This window comes from Haemaphysalis longicornis, unplaced genomic scaffold (assembly GCF_048455015.1).
Source record: "Haemaphysalis longicornis isolate Haplotype H1 unplaced genomic scaffold, Haemaphysalis longicornis Haplotype H1 scaffold_2, whole genome shotgun sequence".
In the NCBI taxonomy this organism is placed as follows: Eukaryota; Metazoa; Arthropoda; class Arachnida; order Ixodida; family Ixodidae; genus Haemaphysalis; species Haemaphysalis longicornis.
In genome coordinates, this window is record NW_027526295.1 from 146,638,689 (window position 1) to 146,661,670 (window position 22,982).

The 22,982-nt window shown below is 46.0% G+C and overlaps 1 protein-coding gene across 1 annotated transcript; it reads left to right on the forward strand.

The window, feature by feature from the left end:
- Positions 1-4,469: 4,469 nt before the first annotated feature.
- LOC144169286 (uncharacterized) lies at positions 4,470-6,987 on the forward strand. Its single transcript, XM_077698363.1, has one exon. The coding sequence runs from the start codon at positions 4,739-4,741 to the stop codon at positions 5,612-5,614; it is 876 nt and encodes a 291-aa protein (XP_077554489.1). The 5' UTR covers positions 4,470-4,738; the 3' UTR covers positions 5,615-6,987.
- Positions 6,988-22,982: the final 15,995 nt, after the last annotated feature.

Here is a 22,982-nt window from a genome sequence, read left to right on the forward strand (position 1 = left end):
ACGCAGGCTCGAAGATGGGTGATATCCTGGGGACCTTCATAGTAGTCGACGGACCCGACAGCATCACTCCAACTAATGTCAAGCAGACAGTGTTACCCCTTCTCGTGGATCCTTCATGTTCAAATCGTGTTCCACACTCGTTTACCTTTCCAAACTCTACAGTGAGAGTGAGGGATGCCGGGTCGGTAACACAATTTGAACATGAGGGATCCACGATATGGGGTAACACTGTCTGCTTAACAGTAGTTGTGGTGATGCTGTCGTTCCCTTCGATAACCGTTGAAAACTTAATAACTGTTTCATAGTAGGGGTCATGCATACCTCGAGGCAGCTTGTGTAGTTATATGGTTAAACGGTATACGACGCGGCATCGCGAAATATGGTTTTTATTTTTCAGCTTTTTACGCTATGTTTTTATGTACTTACTACGTATATCAAAACTTTCACATTTTACTTTTGCGCAGAACCCTTGAAAAGCTTCAGTATCATTAAAAATTTCTTAATAACTACCAAAATTTTCCATTCGTTTCTCTGAACCCTTTCCTGTGTGGCCGATTTTAAGCAATTCCTAAATTACAAAAAAGAAGATATACGTGCGAAATTCGAATTGACAACCTTGCAGGGCACAGGAAGATCTGGCAAGTCTGTCACCAAATGTTTTGAGCCAAGTTCTTTTTATAAAAGTACAAAGTTAACCAATTTTTTTATTAACTATCAGCATTGAGCAGTTGCGCATACTGCCGCGTCAAAGCAAGTGCAATGTCTAAGTTTTGGAATTACTTTATATAAAACCAGATCACGCAGTTCATCGCACGTGAATTTTTTCTGCAATTCTAATTTTTCCAGGCACATGGGTAAATTCAACCCACCTGAAGGCGAAGGCAAGCGGCGGACCATTGACATCATAACTGAGTTGCTAAACCTCCATAACGCACTTTAAATTTGCAAGTTGAGCCCCTACTGTTATCACCATTGTGGGCATATGGTAAAAAAAGCTATATAACTAAGCTATATAACTAAGCTATAAGCTATAACTAAGCGAGTTCTAGAGCATGTGGGCCATGCTCGAGTTTTTATGGTGATTTGTATTCATTTCCCACAAAGTTCCGTTAAGCGTCTTTTCCCAGCGTACACCATCCTGAGTAATTTCGTGAATTCGTCGAGGATTTCCGCTTAGTAAAATTTAGCATTGCGAGTGTGTTTCACAAGCATAAACGTGCTGACAAAGAAGTTGTTACTTTCTGTGGAATAGGTGAAAATAAAATTTTTGTTCATAAGGTGTCTGCTAACAGCACGTTATGTTGCATAATTCTCTCAAAAGGAATTAATGCTGTTTCCGAGAGAGCAGAGGGGAGCACAGCCGCGCAGTTAGCGTAGTGGTCATCGCACCAGACGCGTATTCTGGAGGTCGTGGGTTCGGATCCCACCCGGCAGGCATGTTTTTCTCCCCTTACTTTCTTTCTTTCTTTCAAAAAATAAGATCTGTTCTGTTTAAGCATAATACATGACTTATCACATTTTCCTGTTCGCTTTCCTCGGCTTTTTGGTCTGCCTACCCTTATTTCTGTCTCTTTCTCGCTGTGGCTCTATCCGAATATATATATATATATATATATATATATATATATAAGGCCCATATATACATATATGAGAATGGTCCTCGGCTATTTCGATTAATTAGAAGGTTAATCGATCAATCGCCAACCAATAATATATATCAGGACAGGGAAAACATAAAAAAAGACGGCGTGTTGAATAACCGGGCGAACATACACAAGAATCTAGTACATCAAATACTACGGAGAAGTACCAGTCTGTAAGGATAAACTATGTGATTACTGTCTTTATACAATACCGTGCCATTAAAAAAGGCCAGCAACGCGTATTCTCGTTTCTTGCCAGCCACGGCGGTATACTAATTCTCTTTCCATGCTAACAGAGCAGGGTAAAGATAGAGGAACTCTTGTGGAAATGCAGGCAGCGCAGTGCCCGTTGAACACTGTCACTATTTTAATACGAAATACAAAAATAAAATATTATCAAATATCACCACTGGACCCGGTTTTTTATCCAATTTCGTCCAGTTTTCCTATCTTCTGTTTTGGGTCTCGTTAAAAAAAAGTGGCCGCGCATATCTGCCCGCTTTGCTGCAGACGTCGACAGACCATGGTCTTCTGCCGTGCACCCTGGCCCCGTAACGGCCTCTTCTTTCTCCCTTGCCGCAAGGGAAAGGGGACTAGCAGGAGGTAAACAGCATGAGACACAAGGTACGTTTCATACTGTTCACCTCCTGTCTCGGCCCTCCTATGATTAACGCAATCGAGGTTTGCTGAATTGAATTCAATGTTCTCGTGTTTGCACGGCTGGCGCGCCATCTGGTGGTGCGCCAGCCGTTACTGAACTGCGCCAGCAAGTTACTGAATTGAACTGGGAAGCAAACCGGCAAGTGCTGAGACGTAGTGTCGAAAACTACTAGAAGGTTTACTATGAAATATTTAAACGCCCATAAATGAGCAAGGAGAGCCAAGATGATTTTTAGAAAACACAAAAATATATGAAGGAATAGCAGGAGAAAACAAATTCTAAAACACCTAAGCGCTCTTTCTGGTGTAGTAAATACGACAGCATTAGCATTGAATTGTGAAACGGGTATGTCAATAATGTGTGCGCCCACATGTTTCACGGCGGTTGTTGATGTAGACTTTTCCCAGTCCATCGCCTTGTGCTCTCCACCTATTAATGTTGTGGAACAAGTACCAACCAGGTGGAAGGCAGCGCGTTCGTTCATATATGGTGCTTTCAGTGGATCGTGTCTAGTGGCGCGCGTGTGCACTGTCATGATAGTCACCATCATTTTCTTTAGCAAACTTTAAATAAATTTCCCTTCTCCTTCGGTTACTACATACATTGGCGGTGATCCGTATGAACAAAGCATTCATACCAAAAACAGAAGATGCTTTCCACATAAAACCACGGATCTACTTAGCATTTCCTTCTGAGGGTTGCAAATAAATGGAACTGCAGCTTTATATGGAACTGAAGTGGAACCTAAATGAAACCAGATAAAGAGTGTATGACTAAAAAAATTGTCAATTTCACTTGTTACCCGTAGATACACGCTATTTGCGGACACGTGCTGCTCACAGTTATCTCGCTCACAGTTATCTCGTGATCACAGTTATCACATGCTCACAGTTATCTCGCTGTACTGAATACATGTCGTAAACTCAGGTGTTTAAGGCTAAGGCCACAACCCAGTCACTATAGGTTCACATTTAGTTAACTAGGTCTTATCGGACTGGGGCGGTACAGGGTTCAGTGATCGTCTCGCAATTCAGGAGAACCCTGGTTCGAATCCCACGCAGAGAAAAATTTACCACATTTTATTTTCAACACGATTTGTCACGTTGTTTATATATGTTTCATGTTATATGTTGCGTCATTTTGAGTATTCATTACCCTGTTTTTCATCCTTTGAGCAGCCAGCCATTATGTGTCCCGTTAGTCCACTACTTTGTCTACCCATTTTCTTTGCCATGAACGCGAGATTTTTTATTACGGGGTTAACTAATGCTTCTGCGTTATTAATCGCTAAAGATGTACCAGGTAGACAAGTGCGATATGAGCGGGAAAATTTCTACAACTTCAAGGGCAGCACTTTGGCTTTGGCTCTTGCATTCAATTCGGAGGCGTAAATGCCGATTTTAACAGATGCGCTAATATCGAAACAGTTACGTGTAAATATGGTTGTTGGCAAATCTCCAAAGTTTACAAAGATTTCTGTGAACTTTGGCCTTTTTAAGAGGCTTGGGTAATGATTAAAGGTGCAAAATAAATGGCCAGGTATCGGGAGCAACTTTAAATGTGGAACAATTTCCAGTGCAAAGAGGCTCGAGCTAAAGTGTTTTAAGCTGTATAAAATGTTTAGTGTTCTTGAAAGTCCTAATTTTTTTTCTTTTTGCATATTGCACCACTGCCAAAATAATTTACGGCTATGTTCTGATCACGAAACCTACGGTAATAGGAACTAGAGTTCAGTGCTCCTTTGGGGCTAGCCGCAAAGTAGAGCCAGCACAATAGAGCAGTGCCGCAAAGGTATCGCAAGGCTGGGCTCGAAGCAGTTAAACGGAAACCCTCCTAGTGCGGTGACATAGAGACGACCGCCCTCTTGAACACAAGAGCGGTTCTTCCGCGCGGCTTGATCACAAAGGCCACTCAAACACGCAAGCCCACAGGCAAGAGGCGATAGAGCTGGAGCAGACGACAGCTGCCGCGAAAGCAGACGACGGCGCGGGGACCCACTCCGCCGCTACGCCGCCGGCAGCATCGGCTTGACGTCTGGCTCGGCTTGGCTCGGCTTTCGATCCGCTCCGCCTTCTGCCTCTCAGCCCAGCCAGTCGGAGCGGCAACGCTCTCTCCCGGGGCGGCCCCGATCCCGCCCCGTTCTCAACAGACGGCACAAAGGCCCAGGGTAGCCTCCTCACCCGCTCATTCTACTCCCGACACAGAACGGCTCTCTCTTCTTGTGCGCTCGAAGCGTGATCGGCTCACCGCTCCGGCTTCACGCCGTACCCCCTCCCTCGCCGCCTTTACGGCACTACGCAATAGCAAAACAGAAGAGCCGGCAAGTTGTCTCTCCGTCATCTGTTGTCGAACGATCGCGCTGTGAGCAGGACAAACTCGTCTTCGTCGCTTTTTTTCGGTTCCAACGCTTTGGTGTGGAAAGTGACAACCAGACATGCTGCTGCCACATCCCTCCGTCATCCAGAAGGGACCTGGTGCCCCTGACAGTGTACCCGCCGCCACTCCGTTTACCGGGGGTCGTGGCAGCGCGGACCACGTCAAGAGGCCCATGAACGCCTTCATGGTCTGGTCACGGGGCCAGCGGCGCAAAATGGCCATCGAGAACCCGAAGATGCACAACTCGGAGATCTCCAAGCGGCTGGGCGTCGAGTGGAAGCAGCTGTCGGAGAGTGACAAGCGGCCCTTCATCGACGAGGCCAAGCGACTGCGAGCCCTGCACATGAAGGAACACCCTGACTACAAGTACCGACCACGGCGCAAGCCCAAGCAGCCCCTGTCTACCGCGAACCCCGGTGCCACGAGCAGGCCGTCACAAGCTAGTCCACCATCGCCATCGGGGGCTGTGGTGGCTAAGCCCAAGGCCACGATGCCCGGAGAGAGACCTTTCTTCGGCTTCGAGTCCCCCTTCAGCCGGCTGGAAAGCGAGAAGGCGGCCACCGTACGATCCGCAATTACAGCCCCGGGCATGACTAGTGTCGCGGCCTCCCAACATTGGTTGAGCTCGAGTCTGGCCAAACTCCGCGCCGAGGCACCGGCCCTGTACTACAAGAGCGAGAACCTGGTCGGCTCGCCGTCTCCTCTGTTCTCATCGCATTCGCCCGTGGTATCGCCAGCGCCGGGCAGCTTCCTGTGTTCGCTTCCGCCACCGGGACAGGGTAGCTTCATGCAGTGTCCCTGCCCGCCGTACTACTCGCCAGCAGCCGCGGCTGCCGCCTTGCACCCCTCCTTCCCGTGCTTCCTCCTCAAGCCCCAGGAAGCAATGGGGCTCACGAGGCCCACCCCGGTGCTCACCCCGTCTGCCATGGCGTGAACGACGAACGAGTGGCGTTGTGGCCCGTCTTCGCATTCGTGCATTCATGTGGACTCACAGACACTCGCAGTGCGCGAGCCACATAACTCCTACGGCGTCGAGAACTGTAGTTTCATCGCACATGTGACACCCTTCCGAGATGAAGCCGCTGACCACATCATCAACACCGAGAGACTGGGGAACCAGTGTTTCATCGCCCTAAAAGGAGCGCGCGTGAGTGTTTTCATCGAAGTTCTGTACATTCGTCCTCTGCGCCTTCCTCAATCACGGCCATCGCTGCTTTTCTTGTAAATAGCTTCTTACCTGTGCCAAGTGTGCGTTAGAGAAGAGATAAACAGACTTATCGACGTTTGGAATTCTTCATCTAGTCTCTCTGCCCGGTGGCTCAAGAATAGACGTCTAGAGGTCACTTTGCAACGGCAACAGAAGTGAGAAAGGAGAAAAAAGAATGTATTTATCTTTGAGCAAGCCGCACAAAACCAACGCGGGAAAGACGACGTGCCAGAAGGGAGCGAGTGCAAAGAAGAATAGGCCAGCCGCGTGGGGGAATATAAAAGCTGCTACGCACCGGTAACAAAGGCGGGGCGGTTGGCGAACAAGAGCAATTGACTCTTTGTATATACGGGGAAAGAACACGGTCGCACAAAGGACCTCAAAGAGGCCACGACGCCGCGGCTTTTCAAGAAATTACGGCATTCATCAGACCACCTGTCAGCGTGCCATTCAGCGCAGCCTCGCCGCCGGCGTGCGTCTACGAAGCAATGGAAGCAAACTACGCAGCGCCTGCAAACCGACAGCGGTGGGCGCCGTTGCAGATGTCTGACTACAAAGCTCCGTCCCGGCCATCGTCAAAGGCAGAACAGACGCCGAGTTTCGAACAGAACCAGTCGGCTCGCAACAACAATCGGCGCACGAGCTCTCTAAGGCTGATTCGCCCACCCAAACAAGAAAACAATAATAATGTGACGGGTTCAAATGCGGCGTTCTAGTTTCTTCAACCGAAGTGTCCGACGGACAAACGCGGTCTTCCATGTGTACATAGAGGTCATCGCCATATGAGTCTTGCATTGTCGACAGGAGATTATACTGTACGGCAAGGCCTGCGCGAAGAGGACTTCCTGCATTCCCACCCGATTGCGCCGCGTCTCTTGGCTTGGGGAAGACTTTGTAGCCCCGCAGCGTCAGGCTGCCCTTCGCTGCGAGTTGTCGACATGCCACGCCGGAAGGACTCTTGGGCCGTTATCGGGGTGTGATAAAAACAAAACAGTTCCTTGCCCCGCGCAGTTTACACGTGCAATAATGGCCAATAAAGAGTTGGAAGCCGGGGCTCGCATTCTGCGGCCTATGCGCTTTCTTTTTCATTATCTAAAGAATTGATGTCTGTGATATCTGCTCTCTTTCAGCTAAAATCTGCCAGACGTATGTGTCCTGGTTTGGCCACAACACTGGGCAGTGCATATGCGCCCCTCTTCCGAGGTCGAAGCTCTACATTAGAATAGATCGAACAGTTTAGGTACCATGGAAATAGAAGCACCGGAGAAACACGTTCAGGCAAGGCTTCGAAAAAAATACTTGCCTATAGTACGCGATTTATAACTGCAATTATATAAACTTTATTCCCCACAGAAGTTGAGTCTTAGCTGGATTTATCAGCTTTCTTTCCTGCTGAACAGTTTAGTACACGCACCTATCCTTAGATGGGGCATTCTTCTGATGGAGGCGGTCACCGTATTGAGCTGTCAACATGCCCAATTTCTTATTTAATACCTGCGTTATAGCTAGCGGAATGCTCACTGAATCCATTTAAAAAAAATAATAAGAGGAAGACATCGTGAAATAGTCTAATAATTTATTAGATCACACTTAATAGCGGAAAATCTTGAACCTTGAGAGACTTCGGCAGATTTGCAGGCGTTGTTTCCGACCCACCCAGAAGTACACTAAGATGCTTCGTTTTCTTTTCACGCTCATGTCACAAATGCCATGATTTAGCCCCCAATGTAGTGATAAATTCCGACCACCAGGGGTGGAGGGTGGAGCAGTGATTAGACTTCGCATATATATATATATATATATATATATATATATATGTGTGTGTGTGTGTGTGTGTGTGTGTGTGTGTGTCTGTGTTTGTCTGTCTGTCGGTCTGACTGTGTGTCTGTGTATTCCTACTGCAAACAAAAACATCAGTCATGAAATTTTGAAGAAATTTGCTATATTGAGCACACTGAGACGGTATCAACGTACAGTGCAAACACGTGACGTCATTGCGGCAGTTGACAAGGTGGCCGAGAAAGCACCTGACGTCGCTTTCTTCACGGGCTTCAGAAAACGCCTGGCGACAGACTTTTGCTAGAATGTGAGCTAAAATAAACCATTATTTCAAATACAAACTCAAGTGCGAGTTTGACAAGCTCATGAAATGGGCTGGAGGCACCAAAGTTGTCAGCTACAAAAAACCGAAGGATTGACTCATGCAGAGTTTGACAGGCAGTTTTGTTCCCGGATTCGTTCAACATCAAAACACAGACATTCTAAATTTTGCAGCACCTATTTAGAACCCAACAAGCTTCACAATCAGAATAAAGAGTTTCTTTCAGCCGCAAGTATGTATCCTCAGCTTGCAAAGGCCATAATTATTATTCAACACCATTTATTAGTTTCAACTAAGAGAAATCGTGCGTACACATGAATCGATGCCCCACAGCATGAACTTTTAGGCAAACCAAATTATACCCACCAAAGTGTACGAATTAATAACCGGTATTATGAACCATCTTTAGGGCGCTCTGTTTATCATCATCATCACCACCATCATCATAATCATCAGCATCATTGTCATCAGCAGCAGCCTACATGTGTCCACCTCAGAACGAATGCTTCACACATGGTATCTAAACTGGTCTTGTTCCGCTCTCTCTATATTCCTCGCCGAAGATTCTATTTACTGTTGAAAGGTTTACATGCAACTCCACAAAACTTTCGTGAGTAAGTGGCAATAAATGTGTTTTATTGTCCGATCCGCACAAGGAAGGAACACGGCATTCCGCGAAGCACAATATATACTTGAGCTTCTTCATCTTCTCTACTTCTTCTGCCCCACTTGTAAGTACCGTGGCTCACACGCAGCGAGACAAAAATACGATGAACGTGCACTAATGTCACAGTGGCATTACCCCTCGACACAGTTTGCTCAACGCCACCTACATTATTTTTGCCAGAATAACTGTGCTGGTGATTAGTATTGTGAGCCTTCTAACATACTACTAAATAGTATGATCATTTGGCGATGCGTCGTCGTTTGTTTCCAGCCTGGCCGGGCTATAGTAACGGTTCAGAATTCTCAAGGATCAACATTGGCTCGCAAGAATCCGCGTGCGTATACGCAGTATGACAGCGCCACTATCTCCAAAATGATTCAAGATGCCAGACAGCACGCTGCAGTGTGTAAGGCAATATTCACAGGTCTACGAAACAAGCCATCAATACACACAGGGCAACGCAATGGCTTACGCAACGGGTCTCCCCAAAGAGAAGGCTCGAAAAGGTTGCCAAGAAACGTTGGCAGAAGAGCTGTCGCTGTATGTGCATTATCGCAACAGTTTTCTGTAATCTTTTTTTTTCCTTTTTGAAGTCCTCTCAGCATTAGAAAGACGGCAAAAACTTGTTTGTAGCGTTCATAACGCCTTAAAAAATATACAGATCCTTCGGAACGCTGCGAAAGAATAGGCTGTTTTCTTTTTATGTACAGAGAAAGAATATCCAGCGTGTACTGCTAACTCTGCTGCGACGTCTGACACAATTCAGCGCGAAAAAAAATCGTGTGGAAACCAAAATGTTGATGCAAGCTACTGTCATAATGATGAGGTACAGCGGAGTTCCTTTTCATTGCAGGAATACAAAATTCATGCAAATTATTAAATTAAGATTGAGAGCTATGGTTAAACCTTGGAGAACGCCAGGTGGGGAACAGAATATGCTCCGGCTAGCTTGGGTCAGTAGAATGTTGCTTCGAAGTCGTCCCTGAAAAAAAAAGGTGTCATATTCATAGTGAAATCACAGCCATGGTGACATTTCTTTATCTTAAGATATGTCTGATTTGCTGTAAAGTGTGGGGAAACTTGTTGCAGCAAATTGTATGCAGAAACGATTGTAGAGCAAAGTCTTGCAGCAATGCTCGTTGAGCAAAAGATTATATGACAAACAGTGGTTTGTCGCAACATGACAGCGGCATTGCAGCAATATTGAACAAATGTTCATGACATTCTAAGGAACGCATTATGCAATGTAAGGTTACGAATGTACTCACCGAACAGCTACATCAGCAATAATTTCTTAGTCGCTACTTTTGAAAAATTACCCTGACGCACCCATTTTGTAGATACCTTTCCTCAGCTCATTCATGCTCACAAAAAAATTCTGGCCTTGCGCAAATGCGGCTCACACTAGCACGTAAGACTTGATGGTAGCTCATGGCCATAACGACGGTTTAAGTCCACGATTGCAGCCGATTTGCTTCTTCTTCGCTGCCGCAACGACCTTTACTCAATCATTGTTACTATAAGTGTGAGCTTCCTTTTTTTTATGTGATCATAAATGGATCACCTCGGAGGGGCGTACGCTATGATGTGTCTTTCTCGTTTCAAGTGTTGCCACGATTACGGCGAACCATGGAGATTTTCTTTTTTGGCCAATCTTCCTACGTGGGTATGCTTAGCCTGACAAACGTGCGCCAAGTACGCTGGGCGGTCACCGCCAGGAGCGCACAAATGAGCACTCAGCATTTTCTTGCTATTTTTAACTGCGGACACCCAAAAAATAACCATTTGCTAAACAGCTTTGCTGTTAAAATAACAATTTAACTTGGTCTTCTCATACAGTTTTACTCAGCACAAAAGTTTCAGAAGTTTCGTGAATACTGCTCGGGCTAACTTTGTACAAAGTTACTACTATACCCGCTCTGATACCTTTTCAAGGTCTAATCATCCGCCGCGGTAGCTCAGTGGCTAAGACATTCTGCTGCTGAGCACGAGGTCGTGGGTTCGATTCCCGGCCCCGGCGGCCGGTTTTGTGATGGAGGCGAATAAAAAAAAAAAAAAACGCCCGTGTGTACGAGATTTCGGCGCACGTGAAAGATCCCCAGATGGTCAAAATTAACCCGGAGCCATCAACTACGGCGCGCCTCATCGCCTGCGTTGCGTCGGCGCGTTAAACCCGACAATCAATCAATCAAGGCCTAATCGACTCTCACGATTTTACAGACGCATAACCAGCTGCACGAAGCATTCTTGTGTTCGTTTTTTTTTTTTTTTTTGCGAAGTTATGAAAGTCCAACCTTCTTTCTGTCGTTTTTCGCCTGGGGAAGTAGCAGTGTGAGACGGTGAGTCGTCGCGAGCAGCAATAAAAGATAAGAGCGCACTAGTGCCGTAAAAGCACACCTTCCTTCCCATTCATGGCTGCACGCGTGCGTGCGGCAACTACGTGTCGCCGTACACAGCTGCGACGGCAAATGCTTGCCAAGGCAGCAAGCGCAGACCAGCTGTGGAAACCTGATGTTGCTGGAAGAAGACATCGCCAAATACCAAAGACAATGGAACCTTTGGAATATGTTTAGCGTGTTCGATGTAGTCTGCAATATGCGCATTGCTTAAAACGAGGTGACAGCCATGTGGGTGGTGGTGGCAACGGGCCTGCAGGAAAGGTTTGCGAAACTATGAGCAGTAACATATGAACACTTGAATAAAGTTTTGGAAAATCATACAGGTCCTTGTTATATGTATATAAGTGTGTGGTTAAGACGGCGTTCGTTGACGAGCTCGGTTCCCGTTTTGCAAAATCAAACAAGGCGGGTTAAGTTTTGCAGTAGACAATTTTAATAGGACCAAGCCATGGCGTCGTTCGTCGTATTGAATTACCCATATGATGAAATATCCCCGTAGATTTAAAAGCTGTATGCTGTATGACGGAATGCTTTGTCTTTACATTCGTGACGTCATTTCAACATACGCCAGTCACACGTGCTTGAAGGGAAAATTGACGGCACGAAGACTTCCTTCACTTCAAGAGAAAAAGACACCCAGACGAACTTTATTCCTGTCTTTACGCCACTTCCATTTCTTTCAATATTAGCGAGCCCAAATTAGTACGATTGTGATAACCACACGTGTGCACCTGTGCGATTACCGCTTTAATAAGATAAAAAAGTGGGGTTAAAGGAAAATTGTAAACGAATAAATTCAACTAATAAAAACACCCTCCTTGTACATCCTATATATATACGTCACCCCTTCTCTCTGAAGCAATGGGTCCTTGGAAGTAATGACTGGGTCTCCAATTTGCACTAACTGAGCCCCAGCCTTTTTTTTTCATATTGGTGCGTTGAAGCACAATTGCTAATTTTTTACCATATTTGGGGAAGGTTGCACAGAGAAAACAGAAAAAAAGTTGCAGAGTCGTGATGGAAAAGGCGTGGAATTGAAGACAGGGAATATAAAACACTGCACGACGTGCTGCTCGCCCAACTTTCCGAACCAACTCGCCCAACTTTCTCATCGTAATGACAGTGACACGAGCTCGTATACAGCACTTTGCAGTAGCCTGTGACTTCGCGAGGATAAACGCAGGAACGCTTGTAAATTTTTCGTGGCGACGTTGCTAGGCCAATCGCGTCCGTTTTCTCTCTTAGCAGGAAGGTGTTTTTGCAGCGCTCTTTCGCAGCCGTTGCAGTTGACGGCAGAACAAAGGCGCGCCGCATAAAACCGCCGCTGTTATCACTCGTGACGAGAGGATAGGCGCGACTTCAGATCGACCACTCCAGTGTTTTCGCCGTGCTACACTGTCGAGTTTGGGCGGCCTCTTTGAAGCAAATCAGCGTACGCTGGTTACCGTTTTGCAGGAAATGGAGAGGATACAAGGCCCTTCAGGATAAGGAGGCATTGGAACGGCGATGTGATATGTAATTTGAAGACGGACGGATGTTGCTGTCTGCCGCCCAAGAAACCGTTCGAGAAGATGATTCGCAGGTTGCCCCACCGTGTAGCAACGGGAAGTTGCTGAATGGATGGCTGCATCCCGCAGCATCACGGAAGCTTGTGGGGACGGAATGCGTCGACCGGAAGTTGACTCAGGCAGACGCGATTTCTGGAGATAGAGAAAGTAAACGAAGGTAAAGGAGGTGGAAATAGTACGCTGCGGTGAATATCTCCCACACGTGCTAAGCACATGTTCGAAGTTTCTCTGCGAAAAAGTCTCAGAAAATGAGAATATTAATTTAATGAAGTGCTTCTTTTATTGCACTGGATACATAAATTAGGTTTAAGTTTATATATTATATATAATGTGTTTTTTGATAAGGCGTGTCACTGAAAGAATGAAGCCTACAAAGGTGCTCGCTTTCCTCCGCTAGCCAGGTTTTAGAACGTCTAAGAACAATCATATGGCGAGAGATGCTGCAGTACGTATACAGATTTGTCCTTGATGTGCGCATTCCGAGTGCTAAATTTTTTACTTATACTGCAATGCGGCCTCGGTGACAAATGGAGTTTGAACGGCCGGGAATCAAACCTCATTTGTGCAGAACTTTAGACTTCTACAAACATTTCCCCTGATGAGCGACAAAAGGCTTCTCATTATTCTCCTAATCAAGGCACATGCATCGTCTGTGATGTTCAATATGCCACCAAACAAATTCTCTGGACATACGCCTTCCACTCCAAAACGAAACAATGCTTCTCGTTGACACCCTTCCCGCTAAGTTAATACCAAATTACTTGAGTTATCTCCCCCATTCACCGTATACCCAGCTAAACTTGCAAAAGCAGTCCAGGACATTCTTATTCAATTTATATCCGTACCCACCATTTTTTCCCTGATATTTCTTATCAGTACCCGTGGTGTCCGATAGCTTCTAGATGTTTGATACATGAGCAAGATACCGACGTTTTTTTTTTTTTTTTTTTGCATTTCAATAAACATAAGAGACGCTTTAAAATGAAGGACAGGTGGAGAAGGAGGAAATAGGCGACATAAGTAACTATCCGCCAGATACACCTTCAACGTGGAGTTTCTGCGGCAACAACTCCCTTTAAAACGGGTGGGTTGCTGTTTCACTCCTCCAACCTGCGGATAAACAAAGGATCAAAGAGTTCGTACATAAATTTCTAAAATAGTTGCAAAGGGAAACTAAATGACGCGCTTGACATAGCGCTGAACCTGACCAAGCACTTACCAGTGAGTGCGGTAACCACGTATGATCGCTAGTTTCTTCTTTGTCTTTTAACTTCACTGCTTAGCGTTTATATTCGAAAAGTAAAAACGAACAGTAAACACAACTACCACAAATATTAAAACACGAATACAGTTATGACTACAGATATGCGCTTCCTGACAGGCCATCAAACACAGAGATGTAGCTCACATTGCGCATCAATCTCTCCGGGGATTCACGAAAGAACAGACAATTACGGACACACACACGCACGCTCTTTTGTGCGTGTATGCGTGCGTGCGTGCGTGCATGTGTGTGTGCGTGCGTGCGTGCATGTGTGTGTGTGCGTGTGCGTGTGCGTGTGCGTGTGTGTGTGCGTGCGTGCGTGCGTGCGTGCGTGCGTGTGCGTGTGTGTGTGTGTGTGTGTGTGTGCGTGCGTGCGTGTGTGTGTGTGTGTGTGTGTGTGTGTGTGTGTGTGTGTGTGTGTGTGTGTGTGTGTGTGTGTGTGTGTGTGTGTGTGTGAGTGTGTGTGTGTGTGTGTGACATTCTTTTTTCAGGATGCCCGCAGAACGCCACAGCGCTATAACGGATTGCCACGGCGAGCTACAGGCAGCGCACAAAGACGAACTGTAAGAATGGCTTTGTTTGTATTCAACGAGATACATCCACCATGTGGCTCTTCCCGCACTCCTCCATAGAACTACAAAGCAATCAGGCGAAATAAGCGTTCCATCGGTATAGCGCCTGCCCATCCGCCGTTACCGCCACACCAGTGCGCAGCGCTCCCCTCACATACAGAATATGCCTGCCCACGCACACTATTCTACCCACAGCGACGCTCCAGATCGCGCGACAACAATCGACTCGCGTTGTCGTCTACCAGGAACGGAACGACAGAAAGGAACGCGCTGTGCTCTGCGCGCGCAGCGATCGCCCAGAAGCGAGGCAGCGCCAGGGGTCAGGTAGAAGGCATGGCGCACAGTCGCTCCGGTCTTAGTCCTCCCACCCCATTCCAGTAGCGTGGCGCAAGCGGTGGCCGCGGTGTCGAGCGCAAACACAAAAGACCGGGGCCGAACAAACAATGACGCTGCGATCACACCAACGTCTCCACGAGACGAAGCAGCCTCGAGGTGGGGCGGGGGAGCCATTCCATTGTCTCTGCCGAAGCGTCGCGAGTTCTCCCCAGCGTCCACCATCGCCTCCCCCTAATAGCAGTCATTGCGGCTAACCAGATGCCGCACATCTGGCCGCGGCTCGGACCTTTTATTTTGCTCCCCGGTAATCGCTCTTCGGAGTGCTCTTCAGAAGCGGTGCTTTGCGCATGGTTTTATTTCCCCCCTGACACCAGGGGCTTGGTGTTGGTTGTGGCGGTGAATGTTTACTTGCTATTTTTAGCCGGTACATAGTTTTCTTTTTCGCCTCCACATAGCGATGAACTACAGTTCTCGCGGCGCCGATTTCGGGGGCGGCTCTACCTGTGTGTGCAGTATATAGCGAGGCTACCGTTCTGCGGCATTCTCGTCGCGCTCGACGCGCTTCGCTGTGTCGTCAGCACAAAGCAGCCCAGGTTCCACCGGGGCTTGGTTACAACTGTCTGACAGAGCTACGTGGCACCCGTGCGGACAGAGGCTTTCACCGCGTTGATGTTCAGTCTTTGAAAAAAGTCTGTTGGGACATGTCCTTTACTAACCTCTATGAGTTCACGATATCTTCGCTGTTTGAAGTTATCGAATGGCTCTTCAGCGCTTTAGTTAGGCGTGAGTCCTGGGGGAACTACAAATCGAGCAAACTATGTGAACGGATTGCGCTGCAAGAATAACGAGCAGGAACTGTAAACGAATTGCCGTGCCGATGCTGAGTAGACGACTGTTTTAACAGCAATCAGAATGCACGCTTCACAAAGGAAACGCGACCATTTCACTACCGCATAAACAGTGATTGTGAAAAGAGAAAAAAGAAACGACTATTCATTAGTTTATTTCGTAGAATAGCGGGCAAATATTCGCTTAATCAACAGCAAAAAATATATTATTCGCACCAACCTGATATTATCCGCACGCCTCGATTTCATGTTAGGGGTATATTTAGAAGCACATAATTACCTTGACAGGGAAAGTGGTGACACGGAAAGTTGCTGTTCGTTATTGCCTTCCATTTTATGGTTAATTTTAATGTGTTGTTCTTTTGCGATGCAGGAAAGAACCCGGAAATGTTGACCGAAGAAGGAATAGGCTATACACATAGCGCGTAAAGACCATTACGTAGCACACATTTTTGTTCACCCGCGCACCGCAAGCAGTGGGGGCGAACACCTGAACACTTACAAAATGCGCGTTCAAATAGAAGCAGGCGTTCCGGTGTCCACCCTTAAGATGAGACGAACTACGCTTGCTGGTGGTCTTTCCTTTCCATTTTAGCAATACATTTATTCATTCATTCGTAATTCAAGCGCCCGTGTTCATCTCGCGGAACACTGTTTTTATTGCGAAGGCATTTTTTTCGCTGTACTCTGGCCCCAGCATGTAATGCCTTCTATCGGGACAGAAATGTACATTTTGGCGGAGTAAACACATTTAATCGCAATGATAGTATAAATGTAGAGTATGCGCAAGCGGAAATTAAAAAAAAAACACATAATTAGTAAATAATGAAGCCAAAAAACTAACAATGCGTTAACGAAATGAAAACTGTTTTATTGCAGCGCTCACGCCAGTAAAAATATATTTTAATAAACTGAAAAAACAAACAGGAACACGAAGAGTCGTAAAACAGCGCCCATCGTCTAATGACGTGTATTTGCACAAAACAAAGCGTAATTGGTGAATGCATTTACTCGTTCATAATAATAGTAGTAGTAGTAATAATAATAATAATAATAATAATATAATAATAATAATAATCCTACTCATTTTCATTGCAGGTTGAGACCTTCCCAGAAATTTTACACCCACATCTACTGTGATTTAGGCGAGTCCATTCTCTGCCGCCGAATTTCCTTTTACAGCGAAGCTTTCTTAGCCTCACTGATGGCGGTGTCTCTACCTAGACGCACTGCAGAGAAGCCGACTACACAGAATGGGAGACACATGACGATGATAATAATGATGATGATGGCAATGAATAAAACGCTTCCAATGGTCGGATTAAAAGCTGGGTCCCTCGCGATATGACGTCAACGTATATCCCATCGCGCCATTCGGCAATAGGTCACATCGGCAATCAGTGAATCAGCAGCGGGAGAAGCAACATGTAAGGACCAAACTGGAAAACGAACTAAAAAAAACCGAAGGAACTAACTGCCAAACGCAAGAACGTGAAAGTGTTGAATATAATCAGGTTGAATTAGCAGAGCTGCCGAAACTGATTGATAAAATTAAAACAAGCGACATTCGTGCATATAACACGGCAGTGATCGAGGAAACGCTGCATTAGAACGGTGGTTTGGGCTAGTTGGTGCATACTGAAATTCGAAACAGCGCAAAAAGACGGGACAAGGATTTCGAATTTCAGGAAACACTGCAAATAGGGAGAAGCTTGAAAGCAACTAAGAGAAAGCTACCCATCTGCAAAGACGAGATGTTCGCACTCAGAGACGAGCAGGTTAACATAACCCACAACTTGGACGGGATAATAAACGTAGCAGAACAATTCTACACCAGGCTGTATGCCAGCGACGTTAGACTAGAGGAAACTACTGAGAGTACATGCTCAACTTGCGATGTCCGACTATAGTAACTAAAGAGGAAGTTGCAAAGGCTCTCAAAGGCATGAAAAGTTGAAAAGTTGCAGGTCACGACGGCATAACCGTAGATCTTTTGAAGGAGGGAGATGATATTGTACTAGAAAAGCTTGCTGTACTATTTTCAATTGAACGCTCGAAAAGTTCCCATAGCCCGGAAAAACGCGAACATTATTCTGATTCACAAGGACCTCAAGAATTGCAGACCCATAAACTGTATACTGTCGGTTGTGTACAAGATTTAGTGTAGTTAGCCGCTGAGGTGACAGCCTGGATTTCCAAGAACCCAGAGGGCGGTCTTGGTTCAGGAAAGGATATTCAACCATAGATCACATCCATATTGTCAATCAAGTGATATAAATATCCGCAGAACACCCTAAACCCCCTCCCATGGTATTTATAGACTATGAGAAAGCGTTTGATTGCGTACTCACCGCAGCCGTGCTAGAAGCACTAAAAGACCAGGGAACAGAGGAAACCTAGATAGACATATATTAGGAATGCACGGGCAGGACAATTTTGCACAAGCAAAGCGATAAATTCCCTATCCGGAAGGGAGTATAGATATCATCTCACCAAAACTATTCACAGCATATCTGGAGGTGTTTTTAGAAAGTTTTACTGGGAAAACATAGGATTAAGGATAAACGGGGAATACTTGAGTGATTTGCGTTTTGCAGACGACGTAGTGTTGCTGAGTGAGACTGAAGAACACTTTCAAACAATGCTTGAGGAACTAGAAAGCACGGCCGTGGGGCTAAAAATAAATATGAATGAACCGTTGTGTCGACCCGAAAAAAAATACCGGTTCTGTTATGGTTCGGGTTCGGGCGAATTGATTTCGTTCCGGTTCAGTTCTCGTTCGAATAAATCCCAACCCGAACCGGTTCTTAGAGTTATTTTATCAGTGAAGGGCTCAAAACTGCTGTGTATTTTAAAGCGACCCCAAAAACTAAATGCAATTGTGGTACATTCAAAATGCTCCTTTGCCCCTATAAATTTTGTGCAATTCTAAATACAACAGTAAGCAATTAGGCCCTGTATTAAGGAAAACATATGTAGTGACGATTTACAAGGTACTTTCCCGCCCAGCCATTATGTGGTCCTTAAGAAGATGAAGTATCATCACTGTCTTTGGAAAAAAACTTTCTTCTGCTTCCTTTTTTTGTTGCTGTTTGTGAAATCGCAATTCTATCGCTGGAATCGCCCATCACCTTGAACGTTAAACAGTAGAGTCAAGCCTGTGTACTGATGCGTCAAATTCGTGCATTAGCAGAGGCAGTTTTAAATACCGGTACACCAATGGTGTACTCTTTTTCATCAGCTGTAGCCAGGGGCGGGGGGGGGGGGGGACGGAACCGTGAAAATTTTTGTTCGGTGATGATGATGAGATTACAATGCACAATATAATATTAGTAATATTATTAACATAATAAAATTAATAACAATAATCAGTCATCTTTATTTACACGCCCTGGGACCAGCAATATACCAATATAAGCGTCCGGACGTAGTCATTTCTTGGGTCATTTAAGAAATGATTACTTGAAGCCTGAGAGGGGCGGCCGCCCCCACCTCAAAATCCGGCACCGGTTGCAGCATAACAAAAGAAATCGTACAGCAGCCATGTAAATGCTAACTATGAATTAGATTGTTTGGTCAATTTCGACAATCTGGTCGAAGTCCCCTTCTCGAGGATGTGAGAAGAAGTTTGTTAAAAGCCAGCTTTACATAACACTGAGTCACTTATTATTGCTGTGATCACTGGAATGCAGTTATAAATAGTGTAGTGAGAGGCCAGGTAACGGTGATAGGATGAAAGGAAGGAAGGAAGAAGAAGAAGAAGAAGAAGAAGAAGAAGAAGAAGAAGAAGAAGAAGAAGAATACGCGGAAGACTAGGGGAAAACTAGGGCAATTGCCAAAGCGCCGGGAGGAAAGACGAGTGCGTGGAAACAAGACGAAGAGGTAGACGTTGTAATGCGTGGTGCAAAGCAAGCAAAGAAATTTACTTCCTCCCCACGAATTCATCACGGATACCGGAAGACTCATATGCTAGCGGATCCGTCCAATCATTTATCTGGCCCCGCTCCTAAGGAGTGTAGTTTTTTTAACATTATGTTCCCATTCTAAAGAACACTTTTTAAATTATTAGACAAACATCAAGCCTTGGCCAATCCCCCTCAGTGGGTACGTGCCATTAAAAATGGAGATGAAGAAGAAGGATGCAAGACCAGTTGGAGTTCGGGTGCGCTAAGAAAGGCGACATTCACCCGAGGGCGGCGACCATGCAGCTCTCTTAACGACCATGGAAATCGGTCGTTAAGAGAGTGTTTGATGTAATTATAGGCTCGTTGACCAACGCTGATGAGCAAGATTGGCCAAAATAGCGTCGTGGCGGACGTTGCCAAAGGCCTTAGTTAGATCTAGAGTAAGAACGGCCCTAGAGTTAAGCGGATAGCAGCCATATCCATCGATTGTCTGATGTTTGAGGCGTAACATGACGTCTTGCGTGGAAATTCCGGCACAAAAGCTAACCTAATAGAGAAGGGAAAAACGGCTCACGTCAGTGAGCGGCTCAGAACGGTTCCGCTCATTGAAGTGAACTGGTTCATTTGAACGACTCAGCGGTTCATTTACGTCTGTAACCTGTGTTAAGCATAATATAAATTGTTACTTAATTTAAGTACGGGAACTATTCCTTGTTATGGAAACCTTTCTTTTGTCCCAACATCGGGTGTATTTGAACAGAAAAAAATTGGCTTCATCGTCATTACGAAAGTTTTGATGTGCCTTTGTGGCATTTCAAAATCCCTCTCGGTCCAAATATAAAGAAAAAATGTAAACTTTTGCTGACTACTAGTGAGCTGTGACGCCAGAAAGAATGATTCTATAAAACAGGATACGAGATGCAATTTACTTCATGAAATGTAGGTTTTGGTTTATGAATAACACTTTCCTCAGTTTACCCGAAGCGAGACGGGTCCGCTTTTTCGCACCGATAATAGATGACGCGAAAGTTGCACACAATACCCGCCTGAGTCGGCGGATGCGCCTCCAATAACTCTGCCGGAAAGTGCGGACGCGATTTGGCCGCGGCCACCTGATTCAACAAGGTTCTCTGGTCGAGCGAGAACCGCCGCTTGGTTCTTTGGGAGAGCCGCTCTTCGCCGAGGAGCGCTCTCCCAAAGAACCGCCGGGAGCCCAGAACCGCCGCTCAACGGCGCACTGAGCGGCTCAGAAGATCCGTTGCGCTCATGACTCGGATTGTCTGCTCACGTGACAGGAGCGACGGAAGGCGCTGAACTGCACCTGGCCCAGCGGGCAGTTTTCTCGCACCGATAATAGATGACGCGAAATTCGCAACAAAGACCCGGCTCATTCGGCGATCCAGGACTACGGCTCAGTTGGCTCAGCATCCCAGTTGGTTCAGTGGCTCTGCTGTGGCCCGCTCGGTTCGACATGAATAACTGAACGGGCCAGAAGCGGCTCCCTCTGCTCAGAAGAAACGCCGCTCACTTTTACTGAGCCACGGCTCACTCGCTCTTCAAAAAGAGCGGCTCAAAAGATCCGGCTCGCTCCTGAGTGACGAATCACTTGGTGGGGATAGAGGGGCATGCTTTCCATAAAGGGATTAAAGCAAATTGGCAAAACGTGCTCAAATGATTTTCCCACACATGATATCAGGGCTAAAGAATAACTTTTCCTCGTTTAGGAATAATCTGGATTTTGGCTGTTTTCCATGCGGCGGTAGCGTCCCTCTCCCAACAATGATTAATGTAATTAGTTCCTCTACCGAGCTGTCGTCAAGGTTGCGGGGGATCTTCTTAATAATAATACCGTTAGGCCCGGGCGCCAATTTAGGGCGAAGACCTAGAATGCCCTGCTTAAATTTCTTGGTGACTCCTCTCTGGATTCTCGGCTCTAGGTTGCGACAAAATTTAACAAAATGCGAACTAATGCCTCAGTAGTTTCTTTTTTTTTTTTCTTTTTCATGGACGATAGTCATGTTCTGAAAACTGAACTTTAGTCATCTAACTCAGCGCCCCGTTGTATGTGAGACTTTTATTGCGTTTACAGCTTGTAGATAGTTCATTTGTCGCTTTCATTGTCATTTTCCATACCTCCCATATTCATTCCTTTCTCTTTCTTTCCCCAGTACCCTCCCCCCCCCCAAAGAGGGAAGTAGCAGGGCCAAGATCAATTTCTCAGGCCGACCTCTTCTCCTTTTCAATAAACATTTACTCTCTCTCTCTCTCTCTCTCTCTCTCTATATATATATATATATATATATATATATATATATATATATATATATATATATATATATATATATATATATCTTGATTGACATCGCGAACCTCTGCTATCGCGATGGCCTTATTTAATTCAGGATTGGGATTACCCATATACCGAGGGAAGCGGCCGGACTTGTGCACGTGAGCGTGCGCCTCGTGACGAGCGGCCGGCGTCGTTCAACTCCACCTTCGAGAACACCAAGCCCAGCTTTCATGGCGCGATCTCTCGCGTGCTCTTCTCTTCGCCAGTTCTCGCCGAGTTAGCGAAGCCGGCTGGCGCCGGTTCTAGCGCATGCTAACGCGGTCCACTTTGGAAGAGATGCGGAAGCCTGCGGACAAAACGATGCGGGCCTGCCAGTCATAGAGACATTCAGCTGCAAGTTCGGAAATCCATGTCAGATGCACCAGCCGGGTCTCCGACGAAGGGAGAGGGGCCGCAAGCTCTGCTGTTTCTCCGCAGCCTTGCATCACAAGTAGAATCTGCACCATTTCTTTTCTTTTCTTTTCTTTTTGCCAGACCCTAACGTGGTGCAAGCCCATGCGCAAGCCTGGGCGACGCCGGGCTTGCGTGCGCTCGGTATACCGAGGTATACCGGTATACCGAGCGCACGCTCGTGTGCGCTCGGTATTTCTGTCCATGTACGGTTCAACCAAGAGCTTAAACAGTTCTGCTGGTAAAAATTGTGAATATTCACGGTGCACATCCGCGTTTTAGGCGTCTTTTTCTAAAAAAAAATTTATTAACGATCGATATGAATGCCCTGCCCCGCACTGTGCTTTTGGCCCCTTATGAAATGTTTTCCGCTGCACTCTGGCAGCTCTTGCTTACAAGAGCAACATGACTTGTAGCTGTTTACATTATGTGTGCAGTTGTAATCTGTTGTTTCCGCTGCTAATTGTTTGTGTTACTGTTCCCGCCAAAAATTGTATTTTTTTTAATTGTCATGTCTTGTTTCAGAATATTCGTGCTTATTCATTTATAACCCTCCGCTACAACAATGACGTGGGCGAATGTAGGTATTTCAGTAATTATTAATAAGGTTCTTTTTTTCGTTCCGGCCGAAAACATTTTTTTCTTTGTTCGGTTCCTGATTTCGTTTCGTTCTTACTCTTCGCTCATAACATCGA

What these genes read in the sequence shown, in the direction of transcription:
- LOC144169286 (XM_077698363.1), top strand. Translation starts at nt 4,739, where the DNA reads ATGCTGCTGCCACATCCCTCCGTCATCCAGAAGGGACCTGGTGCCCCT.